Genomic DNA, 18,893 nt, shown 5'->3' with positions numbered 1-18,893 from the left:
TTCATGCCTGTTTGTCCTTGACGAGACTCTCCTTTTATTAAAGGGAACCCAAAAGCGCTTACTATCTTGAAAGGCTTTGAGGCTGGGGGAAGGGAAGAGAAGGAAAGCTGTATTGCTGCTGCTGCGATGGTGTCATTAACACCTGCTGTTTCAGTAAACAAGGCACACTTCTAGGGCTGCAAGCACTACAAATAGAAAGCAAGTGTTTACCAAAACTTGAACAGATGATTCCAAAAATACATCTTGCGAGAAGATGAGCATTCACTAATAATCCTGAGATCTTCTGCTGCACTCCTTAAGTACCAAGACTGCATTCTAACAAGAGAGTGACTGAAATTTCTAGGTCTCCTACAAACATTGTGAATCTGGACCAGTCCAGTAGCTGGATGAAATAACTGCCTTGCCAACCACGACCAGGGGCTGGGAAAAGGGGCTCAGTTGGGTGCTTTTATCTCAGTAAGAGCTCAGGACAAACTGAGAGGCTCCAATCCTTATTGCTGGTCCTGCCCCTTCCTGGTAGGATGTTAGATCAGGCAAAAGTCAATGTAGTACTTTCCAGGTGTTACTGGGACTACAACTCCCATCAGCCCCAGCCAGCATGGTCTGGGCAGATGAAAGTTGCAGTCCAGGAGTCGCTGGAGGAACAACCCTGGTCTACTGCAGGCATAGGCAAACTCAGCCCTCCAGATGTTTTGGGACTACAACTCCCATCATCCTTAGCTAACAGGACCAGTGGTCAGGGATGATGGGAACTGTAGTCTCAAAACATCTGGAGGGCTGAGTTTGCCTATGCCTGGTCTACTGTATCAAACCCAAGGCTCATTTAGGGGAGCATCCTGCTTTCCCAGTGGTCAACCAGAAGCCCATGAAAAGCCCATAAGCAGATGTGAGTGTGGCAGCACCTGCCCCAGCTGCGTATCCCCGAAACTGGTGTTCAAAGTCATGCCATCTCTGAGACTGGAGGTAGCACATAGCCATCATAGCCAGTAGCCATGGAGGATAAGCCATGCAGGTGAGTCACATTTGCCACTTCCTGCGGCAGCCGATTCCAGTTTAACTGCATGTTGTCTGAATATATACTGTCTTTTGCCTGTTCTGAACCTTCCAACATTAACCTTCCAACATATAGGAGTATAGCATCTAGATCAAGGGAAGTAATAGTGCCACTGTATTCTGCTCTGGTCAGACCTCACCTGGAGTACTGTGTCCAGTTCTGGGCACCACAGTTCAAGAAGGACACTGACAAACTGGAACGTGTCCAGAGGAGGGCAACCAAGATGGTCAAAGGCCTGGAAACGATGCCTTATGAGGAACGGCTAAGGGAGCTGGGCATGTTTAGCCTGGAGAAGAGGACGTTAAGGGGTGATATGATAGCCATGTTCAAATATATAAAAGGATGTCACATACAGGAGGGAGAAAGGTTGTTTTCTGCTGCTCCAGAGAAGTGGACACGGAGCAATGGTTCCAAACTACAAGAAAGAAGATTCCACCTAAACATTAGGAAGAACTTCCTGACAGTAAGAGCTGTTCGACAGTGGAATTTGCTGCCAAGGAGTGTGGTGGAGTCTCCTTCTTTGGAGGTCTTTAAGCAGAGGCTTGACAACCATATGTCAGGAGTGCTCTGATGGTGTTTCCTGCTTGGCAGGGGGTTGGACTCGATGGCCCTTGTGGTCTCTTCCAACTCTATGGTTCTATGATTCTAAGCTGTCGTGAATAGCTTCAGGTTCTGTGGCTGTCGATGTTGCCAAGAATGTTGCAATGGTAAATAAGCTATTGCCTGGGGAACATTATTATTATTATTGTATAATATTTTTATTAATTTTCACAAAAACAAAAACATTTCATTAAAAAAATCCTTAAAACATTTAGAACTATATACAAAATCAGTATCGAATCCACAGTATGGGATTACTTGAATCCCCTGGCTTCCCTCCTCCCCCCCCCCGCCTCTCCTGGTTCCTTTATAATATTTTCATTCATGCATGTCAATAAAGTCTTTATCTCTGATTGCTTACAATTTTTGTACACTGTCTATAATATTACAAGTTTGTTGTTTTTTTTAAAAAACCTGCTAATGTATTAACTTGTGTACATTGCTCTTGTTAATGTGCAATAAACATTTCCCATTCTTTTATATATTTGTTGTCATCTTGATTTCTACGTTTCCCAGTTAATTTAGCCATTTCAGCATACTCCATTAGCTTAGTTTGCCAATCTCCTTTGGTGGGGACTTCTTCTTCTTTCCAATGTTGGGCTAACAATATCCAGGCGGCCATTGTCACATACAGTGCATTTCCGAGCACAATTCAAAGTGTTGGTGCTGACCTTTAAAGCCCTAAATGGCTTCAGCCATGTACATTTGAAGGAGCATCTTCACCTCCAATGTCCAGCCCAGATACTGAGGCCCTGCTCCGAGGGCCTTCTGGCAGTTCCCTCACTGTGAGATGTAAAGCTACAGCGAACCAGGCAGAGGATCTTCAGTAGTGGTGCCCACCCTGTGGAACACCCTCCCATCAGATGTCAAACAGATAAACTACTATTTGACTTTTAGAAGACATCTGAAGGCAGCCCTGTTCAGGAAAGTTTTTAATGGTTGATGCCTTATTGTGTTTTTAATATTTTGTTGGGAACTGACAAGAGTGACTAGGACAACCCAGTCAGGTGGGCAGCAAACGGTCATACCTCATGTTACATCCGTTTCATGTTACATTCTTTCAGGATACGTCCCGCGGCGACCTGGAAGTACCAGAAAGGGTTACTTCCGGGTTTCGCCGCTCGCGCATGCGCAGATGCGCAAAATGATGTCACACACATGCACAGAAGCGGCAAATCACAACCTGCGTGTGCACAGACACGCCTCTGCGGGTTGCGTTCTTTTCATGTTGCGAACGGGCCTCCAGAACGGATCCCGTTCACAACCAGAGGTACCACTGTATAAATAAAATCATCATCATCTCTTTCCCAACCCCAAGTATCTCTCTCTGTATCAAAGTGTCTATCGAAGTATTTCTCATCTCTCTATTTATATTCTGGCCTCTCACAAAGCATCAGGGCAGTGTACAGCAGCACACAAAAAATGTAAAAGCAATACGGGAAAATAATGAAAGTCGCCACCTATTCAAGAAACTTTTATAATGAAAGAAAAAAGAAAAAAACTCAAGTGAGAGGCTTGAATAGCAAGGTATTTTTATACATACGTTGGCCTTCTCCAATTCAACATGGAAGGAAACACTTCCTTAAACAATGTGTAAGCTATACTGTGGAAATTGTGACCACAAGAAGTGTGGATGGTCACCTAATTGGACAACTTTTAAAAGGAACTAGACACAAAAAAACAGAGAGGCTAAGGCTATCGAAGACTCTTAGTCATGATGTCTATTATGTGAAGCTCCAGTGTAATCATTGCTTTCAATTCCTCTATAACTCCAGGCATTGGGTATTAGTGGTGCTTCAATGGTGAGAGTCATCTACAGGCTGCCATTAAAATATCCCGTTTTGTAATTTAAGTACCTAGCAATTATTTCAATTTTCAAGGACATTGTACTGTAGCCGGGGTTTTTTAATAATAAAAAAAACCTGAGCTATTGAAAGGTCAAAATGTGAACTCTATTAAGTATTTGAATCCCGAGAAAGTAGTCAATTATTGCTTCATAAGATGAATTAATAAATAATGATACTTTGTTGCCTTCCAGTAGACGCTCTCACAATGCTTCGCAAACACTAGTGATTGAAATCCCACAACATGCTCCTCTCAAGAGAATGTTGCAGCAGAAATGAAAATGGTGCCCACAGGAGAGAAGCAACATGTTCCAGTAGAACAGCACTGCAAGCTCATTCTGCTTCATGTGACTCAAAAAGACCAGTTTTTGATTTCACAGAAAGCGAGGGATCTTGGGTTGTATTCAGCGTAGCATTGAGATCATTCCATTAGCATGAGGATTGCTTCTTGCACAATGGAGCAATCTTCCCCGTCGTGTCTCTGGAGGGTCCCCTCAACCCCCTGGAGATTTGGGGATGGGGGCATACACAGGGGGAGATACACCATTCATTTGAGCAATGCCCCTTGGGCTACTGGTGGAGTCCACATGTGATCTCAGGTTCCGTTCTGGTATAAAGCCACAACCAACAATGGGACGCCTATCCATTTTTGAAACACTGAACATTTCACTATTTTGCAAAAGGACTGCATTCATGGGCCACAGGAAAGGTCTGTCAGGCGTCAGAGGATCCAGCCCGCCATGGTAGGTTGCCAGGAACAGATAAGACAAGGAAAGTTCTTACCAATGCTTTTTATTCAATATTCACAGAGAGAGGCTTAGAAATGCAGCCTCTGGGAGTAATGGTGTTGCTCCAAGTGAGTCTTCATCCCCTCCTATTATGTGTCATCACTACAGGTGCTGAGATGTGTCCTCGGCCTCTGAGGTCTCTGCTCTCCTACTTTCAATGCTCATTGGGTTATTGGAGGGGGGTCTGGAATGCTTTCTAAAGACACTGAGTCCGTCAGTTGTCCGCCCTCTGGTGCTTCTTCTTCCTTCTCTCCCATTATTTCCCAGCTTTCCCCCTCATCTGCCTCTGAGCTGTGATCTCCCTCAAATCCCTGTTGTAATTCTGAATTGTCTTCTTCTTCTCTGGAAGGGTCAGGCTGGGGAGGAGGTCTCCACCATTCCTCCTCTGCCCAGTCCCTGACAACTGCCGATAACCACTCACTCTTAAAAGAGATGAGAGAGATGTGATAGCCATCTTATATGTAAAGGGCTGTCACATGCAAGATGGAGAAAGCTACTCTTCTACTGCTGCAGAGGGTAGGACTTGAACCAAGTTAAAGGAAAGGATACTCCGACTAAACATCAGGAAGAACTTTCTGGTGGTAAGAGCTGTTCCGATGGTGGAACGGATTCCCTCAGGAGGTGGTGGACTGTCCTTCATTGGGGGTTTTGAAGCAGAGGTTGGATGGACAGCTGTCATGGAGGCTTCAGTTGAAATTCCTGCATTGCAGGGGGTTGGACTAGATGGCCCTTGGGCTCGCTTCCAACTCTATAATTCTGTATTTGCTGATAATGGGAAGAATGACACAGAGGGTGTCCATGGCTGAAACAACGTAGGAGGGACCAGATAAACGATAACTTCATTAAGAAAATTAATATTGCTTACTACGGCATTCCTCAGCCTTGGTTCCAAAGATGCTGTTGGACCACAGATCCCATCAACCTTTGCTATTGGCTAAGCTAGCTGGGGATGGAGAGCTATTGGGGACTCAAGGCTGAAGAAGGTTGGCTAAGAGAAAATTGACAGGGATGAGTACAGAAAGGGAGGCGTAAATCCTCAGGAATTCTTACCTCCCGCCTCAAGCCCAACTGTTAGATCCCCCTAACTTCAAGTCCTATTATGAGACGTAAGTGGCATGGTCTGTCTTGCTCACCAGGCCCACACTCCTAGCTCAGCAGCAGACCTATTCAGAAAATGAGGCTTTAAAATGAAGATTGTACCTACACTGCCACTCTGCAAACCCGCAGGTGGGCCAAAATAGCTACTCGTGTGCTTTTCAAACTTCGCCAACCTGAAAACGCTCAAATACAAAAGGTACCAAATTAATTCAAAGCCTCGCAGTGGAGAAACAAGAGTCTCTGAGACAAAACTGAACAGGAGGAAGACCTGGGAGGAAAGCTTAGGCGCTCGGTTCTCGTCAGTGAAATACCCAACGGATCAGATCGATTTCTTTCTGAAATCGTCCCTTCTGTTTCCCGCTGACGGATCTGAAGGAAGGGAGGTGGGGAGACAAGCCAGGGACAGCAGACTGGACTCATTCTGTGTCTAAGAAACGCCCCAATCAGACTGAAGAGTCAAAGCAGTGCCAGACTATAATCTACTGATTCCCGATGATTTGTTGTAACAACGTCTTAAGAAGTTGTAGTACCTCCTCTGACCATTTGCAAGGGTGGTGCTGTAGTACAGCATAGAGCAGGCCAGCAGGTCTCTTCTCCAGCAATCTGCCATGATGGTACAGATATTAAAGTTGCTGGGTCCTGCTGCAGGGAAATACCAGGAGAGGTGGTCCCGTAAGTACAAGGGTCCTAGACCGCATAGGGCTTTAAAGGTCAAAACCAGCATGGAACTGACTCCACAAAAGTTTTTCAGTGGCCAACCAGATGAAGAAGAAGAGGAGTTTGGATTTGATATCCTGCATTATCACTACCCTAAGGAGTCTCAAGGGACACGGGTGGCGCTGTGGGTTAAACCACAGAGCCTAGGACTTGCCGAGCAGAAGGTCGGTGGTTCGAATCCCCACAACGGGGTGAGCTCCTGTTGCTCGGGCCCTGCTCCTGCCAACCTAGCAGTTCGAAAGCACGTCAAAGTGAAGTAGATAAATAGGTACCGCTCCGGCGGGAAGGTAAATGGTGTTTCCGTGTGCTGCTCTGGTTCGCCAGAAGCAGCTTAGTCATGCTGGCCACATGACCCGGAAGCTGTACGCTGGCTCCCTCGGCCAATAAAGCGAGATGAGCGCCGCAACCCCAGAGTCGGTCATGACTGGACCTAATGGTCAGGGGTCCCTTTACCTTTAAGGAGTCTCAAAGCAGCTAACAATCTCCTTTCCCTTCCTCCCCCACAACAAACACTCTGTGAGGTGAGTGGGGCTGAGAGACTTCAGAGAAGTGTGACTAGCCCAAGGTCACCCAGCAGCTGTATGTGGAGGAGTGGAGACGCGAACCCGGTTCCCCCGATTACGAGTCTACCGCTCTAAACCACTACACCACACTGGCTCTCCACAGATGGGAAGCTTGCAAGCAGGACCTGAGCCCCAACTGCAAAATCCAGCAACTGATATTCAGAAGCATTCTGCCTTGGACAGTGGAGGCACAGGATATGTATCATGTCTGGTAGCCACTGAAAGTCTTATCCTCATTCATTTGCCTACTCCTGTTTTAAGCAGAATTCCCTCTGTAGAGCTACTTGTCAGGTTATTTCTATTCTAATATTTAGGAAAACTGCAAGGGTTTTCCTTACCTGTTTCAGAAAACTTTTTTGTAGGTGGGCAGAGAAGGTAGTACTTGCTTTTTAATTGTGTTGGTTGTTTCTCTTAAGTTGCTTCTCTACTGTTTTAGACTTGTACTGTTTTAGACTTGGGTTCTGTTGCGCTTTACTTATTGCTTTTATACGTTTTATCGCTGCTAAGTGTTTTTACAATATACTGTAAGCGGCTCCGAGAGCTTTTTGGAAGCGTGTGACAGGAAAATAACATAACATCAAAGAAAGAAAGAAAGAAAGAAAGAAAGAAAGAAAGAAAGAAAGAAAGAAAGAAAGAAAGACACACCCCGAGTCAGCCATGTCCTTAACGTAACCTCTGTTCAATGGAAGTCCATGTCCTACAAAATGTAAAGAACTAAAATGCTATTGTGTCAATAACTTTCATCACAGCTGTGCCCAGAAAAAAACCTGATCAATAAACACACCCAGTCAATGCAAAAAAACAAAAAAAGAGTAAATTGGTTTGCCAATGAATATGAGCACAGGAAACAAACAAGGAAGCAAGGATTGCCCTAGCTTACCTTCTTTGCCATTTTCTTTTAAAAAAGGTTTTTATTTGACATTTTATAGTATCTTCATCGATTCCTTTATACATTTCAACATTTAACAATTTTCACCTCAGCACAGCATCAGTGGCGTAGCGTGGGGGGTGCAGGGGGGGCGGGCCGCACCGGGCGCAACATCTGGGGTTAGGGCAAATCCATGGGTTAGGGGGCGCAAATCCACGGGTTAGGGGGCGCAAATCCACGGGTTAGGGGGCGCAAATTACTTGCCTTGCCCCGGGTGCTGACAACCCACGCTACGCCACTGCACAGCATAAAACTATGCACTCTTATTTACACAGAATAAATGTATACAAGCGCTTTTTGTCTGGCATGAAAGGTGTGTGCTACAAATGGCTGAGTTCTTACCCGCCATCTATGGCAGATCAATGAAAGTTCCGCTGGTTCTCATGCAAATCACTCTACACAAAAGCTGACCTCTGACATCTCTCAGTGATGGCTCACATCAGAGTGGCTGGGGAAACCCAGGCAGATGGTGGGAGGGGAATAATAATAATAATAATAATAATAATAATAATAATAATAATAATATAAAGCCATGTCTCGACCCTGGAGAAATGCCACAGCTGAAGACACATTTTCCACAATGCACAGAACACTGATGCTCAGCACACAGAATGAAAACATACTGGCTGAGACTTGTTAAATACATAAACATAACTGCATTTTAGGGCAAGAAGCCTATCCAGTATTGAACATCAGTGGCATGGAAACAGGGATCACGAACTTAAAATACTGATTCCATTTTCCTTTCTACTGCCAGCTCTGCTATGACAATCTCTGTCTTATATGAAAGCTACAGTCTTAAAGGTGCAGCTCCTCTGTAGAAACTTCTGCTCATATGGAAGCGACTCGCATCCAAATCATACAGGCCCCAAACGCAATTTGTAAGTAGAACTCCCCACAACATCCTTAATGACCGTAACCTGTGCCAGAAAAGTCTCTGTGGTTGCATCGGCCACAGCGCTGAGCCCGTTAGCATGACTTAGCCAAGGACTCAAAACAGGGAAACTCCTGCAAGGCCAAATCATGTACTGGTAAAGGGCTAGAACTGTTTTAAAGAGAAAAGGGCTGAAGTTCAGCTTTAGCTAAGCAGGAGAAAGAAAGAAAATCAACTCTAGTCTCTAGGACAGAAAAGGTTTAAAGGCTAAAGTGTAGATTCAACCAAGTTTAAAGAGGGTCACATTTTGATGCTCCCAGTGGGACCTAACCTTGACTCTGAACCTTTCTTAATCACTTCTAGTCACAGGTTTTGTGCATTCTGTAGTGAGTCACGGCAGCTAGACTGTATAGACTTAGGACTGCAGGCTAGTCACTCATTCACTTTGGAAGCTCTTTCCCTCATTAACTATAGCAGCAAGAGGTGGAAACTAGTCACAGGTACAGATTTAGGAGTATTCTGCAAAGAAACCACAGCTCAGTGAGCATCAAGACGCTGTAGAGCAATGGTTCCAAATGTGGATGTTAAGAGGCAAGAGGCTAGCGGGGAGAGGGGGTGCTGGAGGTGTCAGTTACTATCAGACTTTGAAAAGCTGGCGCCATTAGATCCAAGTTCACCAATTTTGTTGAATTAAATCGATTTAATAGGGTTTTGAATAAACATGCAATTCATTGCTCCTGCTTCAAATTTCATTGTGTTAATATCTCCCTTAACAGGTCATGCAAACCACTATTCTGAACAATGCACTTTGTAGCGTAGGGTAGAGGGCATTGGGGATGAGTTTATGGAACCAGAGAGGCTGTGCTCCACTGCCCTAAAGTATCAAAGCTCCAGGCAAAGTAAGAAAAAAACCAAGCTAAGCAAGTTGGGCACCTGTATGGTTGAGCCAGCAGCATTCTAGAGTAGGGTTTCGCAAACTTGGGTCGCTAGCTGTTTTGGGACTACAACTCCCATGATCCCTAGCTATCAGGACCAGTGATGGGAATTGTAGTCCAAAAACAGCTAGAAACCCAGGTTTGGGAAACCCTGCTCTAGAGTAAATTTGGAAGCAAACTTCAAAACACAGGACATATATATATATATATATATAGTTGATTTTTAAGATCACTGATATTATCATTGCCAGATCTTGATGACTCCGTCCCAGCCACATGTAGCAAGGAGTGACGGAAGGACTGGATGGAAAGTTGCACACACGCAGGCCTGGCTTTGCGCGGACAGCGTGCGAATGATCCGAGCCGTGCGATAGTTGTAGAAAAACACTTTGCCCTCCGAACTCCCGGTGACGAGCAGCATTCCGTCGGGGGAAAATTCGCAGCCTATCGCAAATCCTTCAACCTGCAAGAATCCGGAATTGAAAGAGGTTAAATAAATCAAGATGTTAATTAAGGAAATGGGATATGATCTATAACCTCCCGAAATTTCATAGTGTAATAAACATGTCAGTTTTTACCATAATGGCCTAATTGCTTCCCTAGGTGTTTATTAAGACAGCCCCATTAAGGACTTTACATTGTTAGCGCCAGCCGGTTTATACGTGACAAGGCTATTAGCAACTAATAACACTTGCAGGTATTTTAAGCTCTACTCGCTCCTCAGTTTAGTTCTAAATTAACTAAAATATAGAGAACAGGGTTGAAGTCGATTAATTTTTATCCCCGCTGTAAATCAGAAGCATAAGCAGGCATTTAAAAGGGCAAGATCTATTACGAGTTTGCAGAGAGGGGAGGATACCTTGTGCCCTTCGTATATCTTCTTTTTGTTCATTCTGTAGGGCCGCAGGCTAGAGAACAAGGCCAGGTAGTTGCCATTTGTCTGAGCAACGAAGGCAGGCTCCTTAGGATGCGGTGCAAAACTGGGGCAGGTGTAACGTTCCTGTGTGGAGAATTGGGAAGAATGGCGGAAGGATAAAGCCTTGGCTCCAAGTTCTAGTCCCAACATTGTACCAGGCCTATAATCAAGCCTGAGCAGAACAAACCACATAATCATAGAATCGTGATATTGCAGAGTTGGAAGGGATCCCGAGGGTCATCTAGTCCAACCCACAGCAATGCAGGAATCTTCTCCAGCCCTTCTTCTGTTTCACCTGCATCTAATTTTCTATTGTAAGCTCCTCAGGGCACGGGCCTGTCTTCTGTGGAATGCTTTGCATGGCGACGGCTACTATATAAACGTGAGCAGAGCTAAATGGAAAAAGGAAACCTGAAAATGATTTTCTAACAAACTCTCTGAGGGTTTTCTTTTCTGCCCTTTCCCCCAGCTGAGCTGTTGGAGAAATGCACCTTCTACCCGACAACACAGTGGAAAACCTGGGTGCAAATGTGGATCCAACCCAATTTACATATTGTTGACAGTAGTATCTGTGCCCTACTCCTCCCCACTGCTTCCTTCATCTACCTGTATGAACAAGCAATAGAATTTTGAACAGAAAATAAGAAGACAAATTTCTGGGTATTTGCTGGAGCAAAATCCTCCGACCCCTGATTTCACCACCTACAAACTGAGTCGAGGAATTTGATCCAACCCTACAACAAGTAATAAATTTACGTTAGAAATGAACCGCGCAGTATTTATTTAGTTGATGCTACGAAAACGCACAAAGAAATCCCACATGTGTCGGAACAATCAGAAATCATTTCTATAATATGATTTAGCAGCAGCAGCAGCAGCAAAAATCAACCCTGCATACAATTTGCTCTGCTCGCTTTGCTGCACAGCCGTATCGGAGTAATTTGGACGACTGGCGGCCGTGTTGCTTCAGGGAGACAGGACACGTGTTGCAAATTATTCCCTTTTAACAACGAAAGCAGCAAATGTTGAGGGAGGAAATAAGAAGTGCTTCTTAAAAGAAAGTTGCGCTCCTGCAAAACAGGACTCAAGCAGCCCTTTCAGGACATCCCAGCGCCAGCCTCGTTTCCTTTGACCACTTGCTCACGCCGGAACGTGACATAAACTTTTGTGACCATCTTTCCCAATTTCTCCACGGGATAGTGCGTAAAGACAAAATGCGGATCTTTCCAGGTGCTAATCTGGTGGAAATTGTTCTGCATTTATCCAACAGGAGTGTGGAGGAAGGAAATCCATATGACCATGGAGGGCCATGGGCGTGGACAGGATTTGTTTTGGGGGGCAGGCAACTGCTGGGGGGGCAGAACCTCAATTGAGTACAGTGGTACCTTGGGTTAAGTACTTAATTCGTTCCAGAGGTCTGTACTTAACCTGAAACTGTTCTTAACCTGAAGCACCACTTTAGCTAATGGGGCCTGCTGCTGCTGCCGCGCCGCTAGAGCACGATTTCTGTTCTCATCCTGAAGCAAAGTTCTTAACCTGAAGCAATATTTCTGGGTTAGTGGAGTCTGTAACCTGAAGCATATGTAACCTGAAGCGTATGTAACCCAAGGTACCACTGTACTTTCAATGCTTTTCAATATATTTTGCAGATCTTCCATGACCTCCTCATTAATTTTCACTCCTTCTCATTGTGATGCTCAGGCTGTGACTGATGATCAGCCCCCATACACATGAGCAGGGGTGTCAACTTGAATTAAATATTAGGGGAGGGGCAGGTAAGCCCCCCCAGCATAATCAATCACATTATGTGGCACATGCACACCATTTGAATGGCAATGCCCATCAACTTCCTCAAATATTTTATGGGTGGGGTTGGCTCCTAGGAGTTGACTCCTATGCACAAGAGGGAGGTATCAGCAACCTAGAAGTAATGTGACATTTGCAGAAGTCTAAGGAGTAACTTCTTCGCACAGCACATAGTTAAAATATGGCCACCAACATGAGCATCGCTTATTTCCCACAGATTCCTCCCTGGAGCCAGTTTTTAGGAAGCCGCAACAGTGAAAGAGATTCACCACTTTTAATCTAAGCCATTCCTTCCATATTTATTAGCTGAACTGTTTTTGTCTGAGGTTTTTACCATACCAGCTCTTAAAACGGTCTTAACCCAGACATCTAGTGTTTCAATTGAATTAACCACTTCTTCTGGTGTATTAATAAAATAATCCATAAATAATCCATATATATCATCTATCTATCTAGGCATCATGGCTGATAGCCTTATCCTATATAAAGGATGGATCAGGTCATTTGTTCCAGTGTAGAATGGACAAGAGGCTCAGAAGCAAAAGTCAGCTGTTTTAGAAAAGTGAGAAAGAAAGGCAAACTATGGAAGCTGTTTTGGCTCAATGAATGGTGTTTACCCTCGATGAAAGTGGAAATTGACTTTTCAGTGTACTGGGAGTGCACGCAGCCTTCCATCTGAAAGATTAGAGATGGAAATTTATGAAACTAAAGGCATTTTTTTGGGGTAATTGTTTACCAAAAAAAAAAAACCCCAAACCAACCCTCAATTTCACGCTAGCTCTAGAGAGCGCAGTAAACTGCCCCATTCAATAACACTCTCCTTTTTAACTCCCAAGGAAATCATTTTGTTTAAGCTTCTGAATACATCAGAACTGAGTGCTCTGCAGTTTCTTATTCACTGAAGCGCGTTGCTTTTGAAGTGCAAATGACTAACCTACTATCACAATTTATGCACTGGATTGTGCATCTGCAAATCCAGACAAAGGCAATCACGGAAAGTTGGGAATGGGCAAGTTCTATTAAATCATCCACTCCATCTCTCCGCGAGGACAGAATTGTTCTTTTCAGAGATAAATGGATGCAAACTGACCCTGATTCTTTATGTTTTCAAAAGAGACTTGAGTTTCCGCAGACTTCCTGCTATATGTGAAACGGATGGATTTATGTAGGAAACGCCTTTTAAAAATGGTGCAAAATCATTACACCGCACAAGATGGCGGTTCTAAAAGCAGCCAGCTTCATTCTTCAGGAAGTTGCAAGAAACTCACAACAGGGAGGTGTCTAACAACTTCCTGTTCCTAAAAAAACAGGTGTAAGGAATCTGTTTTTCTTGTCAAGAGCCTCATTTCCACAGAACAATCTGTTAGGGCAGGCTTCCTCAAACTCAGCCCTCCAGATGTTTTTGGCCTACAACTCCCATGATCCCTAGCTAGTCTCAAAACATCTGGAGGGCTGAGTTTGAGGAAGCCTGTGTTAGGGGCACCTGGGAATAGTGGGTGGGGTCACAGCCAGCAGTTGCCAGAGCAACACCAAAGTGGGAGGAGCCAGCTTAAATGCTTGGAATTTGATACTAGGCTAATGGCCACAGCTTCTCTAGCTGTGCCAAAAGCCCAAGACTGAAATCTGAGAGAAGTTTCACGTTTCATCCCACAGATGTGCACAGGAATGACCCCCGAGCTACCGCAGAGGGCAGGATTCAGCCAGGGGCGCCAACTTGAATAAACTCCATTCCGCATAATCGATCACAAGACACACACACCATTTGAATGGCAATGCCCATCAATTTTGAGAGGGCACTGCCTCCTCAAATATTTTATGGGGGAAGTGAAGGGACCTTGAACCCTTGAACCCAAGGTTCCTGTGGATTCAGCTAATGATTCCCATCTGTAGAAGCCTAACTTCCACCTTTGCAACAGGAAGCTTTCCCCCTTTTGTCCCCACGTGCACCCCCCCAAAAAAAAATAGCCCTGCGGAGATCGGGAGAACCCCCCAGAACAGGACATGGGGAGAGGAGAGGGGCGATCATTCTGCCTGGCAAGCAGAAATGTCTGCCCTGAGGGAACAACAGACATAACACAACACTCCCAGGGTACATATGGCTACACAACACCTATGATCCTTGTCCTCTCATTTTTAGTGGAGGTGCCTGAGTCCCTTATTCACAGGTGAATTTTAAACGCAATAGCGATAGCCATGCAAGCCTGAAGCTTGCTCCTGTGTCCCACTGTGTGTAGACCCTACACACCAAAGGAAAGTTATGAATCGGCTTTAGAGATATTTAGTATAAGGAGAATTTCTTCCTAGGAGGAACATAGGGACCTACCTTTTATCAGACTATTATGCTGTGAACTGCCCGGAGATCTACAGGTATAGGGAGGTATACAAATTTGATAAATAAATATTTGTCCAAAAAACTTCATCAAAGACTGGGAGAAATTTGTGGATTATCTGAAATGTTACCGTACAGTGGTACCTCAGGTTAAGAATTTAATTCGTTCTGGAGGTCTGTTCTTAACCTGAAACTGTTCTTAACCTGAAGCACCACTTTAGCTAATGGGGCCTCCCGCTGCTGCACAAATTTTGTTCTCATCCTGAAGCAAAGTTCTTAACCTGAGATACTATTTCTGGGTTAGCAGAGTCTGTAACCTGAAGCATATGTAACCTGAAGTGTATGTAACCCGAGGTAGCACTGTACACATATAAGTTCGTTAGCAGGCTTAACTTAAACCAGACAGTTAAAATTAATGCTAAAGGAAAACTAGGGAGTAATTAATAATTGGAATAATGAAGGAAATGCAATGTTACAAATTTAAAAAATATAAGAAACCACAAAAGGAGTGGGGGGGGGGAGAGTCAAAATAAACATATTTTTTGGGAAATATTGGATCTGTATTTTTGTCAAAATATTTTTGAAAAACTGAAAAATTATAATTTATTTATTATAAATAAATAAATATTTGCCCAACCAGCCCAGTACAGCAGCCCAGTCCAGACTACTCTAAATGGAAAGAGCACTACAGAGTCTCCGTTAGAAGTATTTCCTGCCACCTGCTACCTAATTCCCTTTAACATGCCTTGCCAGTGACTGAACCTAGGACCATCTACCAGCAAATCACGTGCTCTAACACTGACTCACAGCTCCTCCTGCCTGTGAATAGAAGACTGAACTTCTGCATCCTCTCCCCAAAACTGAGCAGTGTGATGAATAATATGTTTCATGATTTGACAGCTACAAGGAATCCGGTTGGAACCCAAGAATGTGCTAGAGAACCAATGGGGACTTGAGGACAGAGTGATGTGTCTGATGTTCCCGAGTTCCAATCCTACCTCAACCATAAAATAATGGCTGCGGCCAGGCAGAGAGCTGTCTGGTTCCAAGCCCACGGAGTGAGAGGAATCAAGGACTAAATAATCAAGAGATTAGCATGCATGCGTGAATCAGCTCTTTGCTACCTCACTACTCAGCCCAGGTTGACATTTCTAACGGTGCGCCACCATGCATATTTACTTCAGAAGCAAGTCCCACTGTGTTCAATGGGGGTTCACTCCCTGATGAGCATGCATAGTAAATGAAATATAAATATACTTGAAACAAATGCATGAATAGTTCTCTGGATCGTTTGACATTTATAATCAAAGAGTAAATTAAGGGCTGTTAAAGAAGCATAATTATTGTCTAAAATGTGCTTCGTACAAAAATAAAACAAAACAATGTAGAAAACGGCTTGAGTACAGAAATGCTGGGCTGTAGTGTCAGTCGCAACCTTCCATCGTAAAGCAAATGTGATCAGTGCGTAGCAAAATGGAACCAAAAACTCTTTAGACCAGGTCTGCACAGACGGACTTAATTAACTTAATAAGGCTCCAAGATGCTGTTGAGAAACTGGGCTCTTTCCAGGCTGACAAGAGTTGGGAAGTTTACATGGCACTGTGGAATGTGGGAAGGTGATTATTGTTATCATCGCTAAGACCTGGACCTAACAATCTGAAGCTAGCAAGATACACAAACAATAGTTTGGAGTCACAATCCTCCGCCATAGTGGACTCCCGGGCAAGGTGCCATTTTTCAGGCAGCTTGCTGATCCAGAACTCAAGATGTAAAGCTATCAATTCAAGGATAACAACACCTTGGAGAAATTAATATTGTAGTGCTCTGACAAGAACTTGGGAGCAAATCCCACTGAACTTAATGAGGCCTACTTCCAACTATCCATGCAAAATAACGAAGGGTGCCCTGCTGTTTCTCCTGAGCCCTGCACCTACAGATTGCAGCACAATGCAACAAAGTCCTGTTGCATGAAGGACGAAATAGTAATAATGCCAATACAGTGGTACCTCGGGTTAAGTACTTAATTCGTTCCGGAGGTCCGTTCTTAACCTGAAACTATACTTAACCTGAAGCACCACTTTAGCTAATGGGGCCTCCCGCTGCTGCCGTGCCACCGGAGCACAAATTCTGCCCTCATCCTGAAGCAAAGTTCTTAACCTGAGGTAATATTTCTGGGTTAGCGGAGTCTGTAACCTGAAGCGTATGTAACTTGAAGCGTATGTAACCTGAAGTGTATGTAACCCGAGGTACCACTGTACTAATAACAATTATTCGATTTCTTGCCTGTCCTTTCCCATAAGGTCCCAGAGTACAGTATTAAAAACAGTTTAAAATATTACAACCTCAAGAATAGGATCAAAAATATTACAACCGCAAGAATAGGATCAATCCTAATATTTATATATCTCTCACAAGGGTCAAAGGCCAGGGTAAAGAAATGCACCTTCAGCATACAAAGGAAACTTCACAATGAAAGTACCAGATGCATTTCTGTGGAGAAGGAATTCTACAACTTTGGGGCTGCCACAGAAAAGGCCCTGTCCTGGGGCACCCATCCTCTCTGTAAAAACACTCACAATACCTGAGAGCGGTGAAACTACTAAGAGCCGCCGCCCCCTCTGCTGATCTTAACATCCAAGGAGGTCTGTAGTGAAGGAGGGAGTCTTTCATATTGTTGGGCCTGAGTCATTTAGGGTTTTGAACGCTAATGGGAGCACCTTGAATTGGGCTCAGAAACGAACAGGCAACCAGTGCAGCTGTTTTAAAAAATTCTGGACCAGTTTCTGAGTTGCCTTCCAAGGGCGGCCCCACAGAGAGTTCAAGGCGTACAGTGGCCAAGCGATCTCTGTCCAACTTTGGCAAACCAGCCGTAGTTGGCAATTGGTTCTTCTAGCCACCAAGGTCACCTGAACCTTCAGCGACAACACTGGGATCCAAGACTACCCTCAAGCTATGGACCTGCTCCTTCCAAGGGACTGCAATCCCATCCAAAACAGTCCATCTTCCCACCTCCTAGCTCTGAGGAGGAATCTTCAGCATCCTTTTGACTGGCGGGAAGCAGATTTGTTTCAGCGGTTTCCAGAGAAAAACTACTGTGGGCTTTTTTCTTTTTTAACGGAATAGTGATTGAGCCATCGTAGAAGTAAATAAAAAAGTAAATAAAAGTCTCACATGGTAGATTTGATTGGAGATCTTTGCAGCTGTGTGGAAATCCCAGGCAATGATGGTCCGGTCAGCTGAATCTTGGCTTACTGCATCAGTGCTGGTAAGAAATTCTTTCCCTTCAGGGAGGAACATGATATCTAAGGTTTGCTGTACTGCAGCTTTGTAAACTTTTATTACCTGTGGTTAAAAAAAAAGAAAGATTAAAAACCATAAAACAACCGTTGTTCCGGTGGCTTCTCAAGGCATATTGCCTTTGCAAGCAGAAGAAGGCTATTTTAATGCAAAACTTTAGTGGGTCGCAAGAAGAGGAGGGAGAATGTCCATTCAAGTTCAGGGGAAGAACTCAAGATGGAGATAGGACTACATTGGCTTTTACATTTTTAGCATGCTCTCTAATCTCTGCACACATACCAAAACACTGTCATCTCTCACAGTTAAGGCTGCAAATATGCTATACATTTAAAGCACATGACTTTGCCCCAATGATTCCTACAATGCCCAACAGCCTTAAGTAACTACAGTTCCCATGATTCTTTGAGGGAAGTCATAGGCTCTAAATGCATAGTCACCTTTTTGGGTGAAAGCTGAGAAAACTATGCTGCTTTTGGAAGAGATATAGTTGGTGTAACCCACAGTTACGGTACTAGAACAATACTGGTTCTCAATCAGGATACTATTAAAATGAGACAACTGCATTCCACCACAACTTCAAAGGGATCACGCATGGCATGCAAAGCAATTAAAACTTCTTCTTTTTCAGTATCTGCATGCTAATAGTAAATTGATTTTTATTTCTGCAAAGAAATGATCACACATGGGTAACTCCCTGGGAAAGTCAAGGAGCATTACCAGAAGAGAACTTGTAAGCTACTGGCTGGGAAAATGACTGTCAAAATAAATAACAGTTTACATATTTTAAAAAAGGTCTCCACCACTAGCAGCAACTGCCCGGAGAATGAAAATTTTGGTTAGGGGTGGCCGGCAGGGAGGGAGGGAAGAGCTTGCAATCGGAAAATCTGCAGCAACATTTCTGAATTATTTAAAGTTGCACAAGGAACGCGTGGGCTTCTAGTGGGAGAGGGAGGGGCGCTCCGACGAGCGCGCAGTACAGGAAACGGTTGCCTGGCAACAAGACCCTTTGGAAGGGAAAGGAGTTAATATTGACAGTTGGAAAGATCAGAAGGGAGGAAAGCACAAAAGTGCAGAGAGCGCTAGACAGGCAGGCAGAGGGACAGAAGCTAATTAGCTGCAGACGGGGGACATGAAAGCAAAGGGA

General features: G+C 44.2%; 1 protein-coding gene across 4 annotated transcripts in view; it reads right to left on the bottom strand.

The window, feature by feature from the left end:
• Positions 1 to 743: 743 nt before the first annotated feature.
• Positions 744 to 18,893, bottom strand: part of WDR25 (WD repeat domain 25) — a 111,418-nt gene continuing 93,268 nt past the window's right edge. For 2 of the 4 annotated variants that reach the window (XM_083616552.1, XM_083616553.1), the window contains exons 5-7: positions 17,624 to 17,794; positions 10,261 to 10,401; positions 7,834 to 9,864 (exon numbers count right to left, since the gene is read on the bottom strand). In XM_083616552.1, the coding sequence (XP_083472678.1) occupies positions 9,643 to 9,864; positions 10,261 to 10,401; positions 17,624 to 17,794 (534 nt within the window). In that variant the 3' untranslated portion in view covers positions 7,834 to 9,642. Of the gene's footprint in view, positions 778 to 7,833; positions 9,865 to 10,260; positions 10,402 to 12,740; positions 12,799 to 17,623; positions 17,795 to 18,893 lie in introns of those variants that run through there. The other 2 variants (XR_014548824.1, XR_014548825.1) reach the window with 2 other exon arrangements.

The sequence above is a fragment of the Podarcis filfolensis genome, assembly GCF_964270895.1.
Source record: "Podarcis filfolensis genome assembly, chromosome: 1".
NCBI classification, from domain to species: domain Eukaryota; kingdom Metazoa; phylum Chordata; class Lepidosauria; order Squamata; family Lacertidae; genus Podarcis; species Podarcis filfolensis.
The sequence above is the reverse complement of the archived record's forward strand: the minus strand, read 5'-3'. Positions and strand labels throughout refer to the sequence as shown.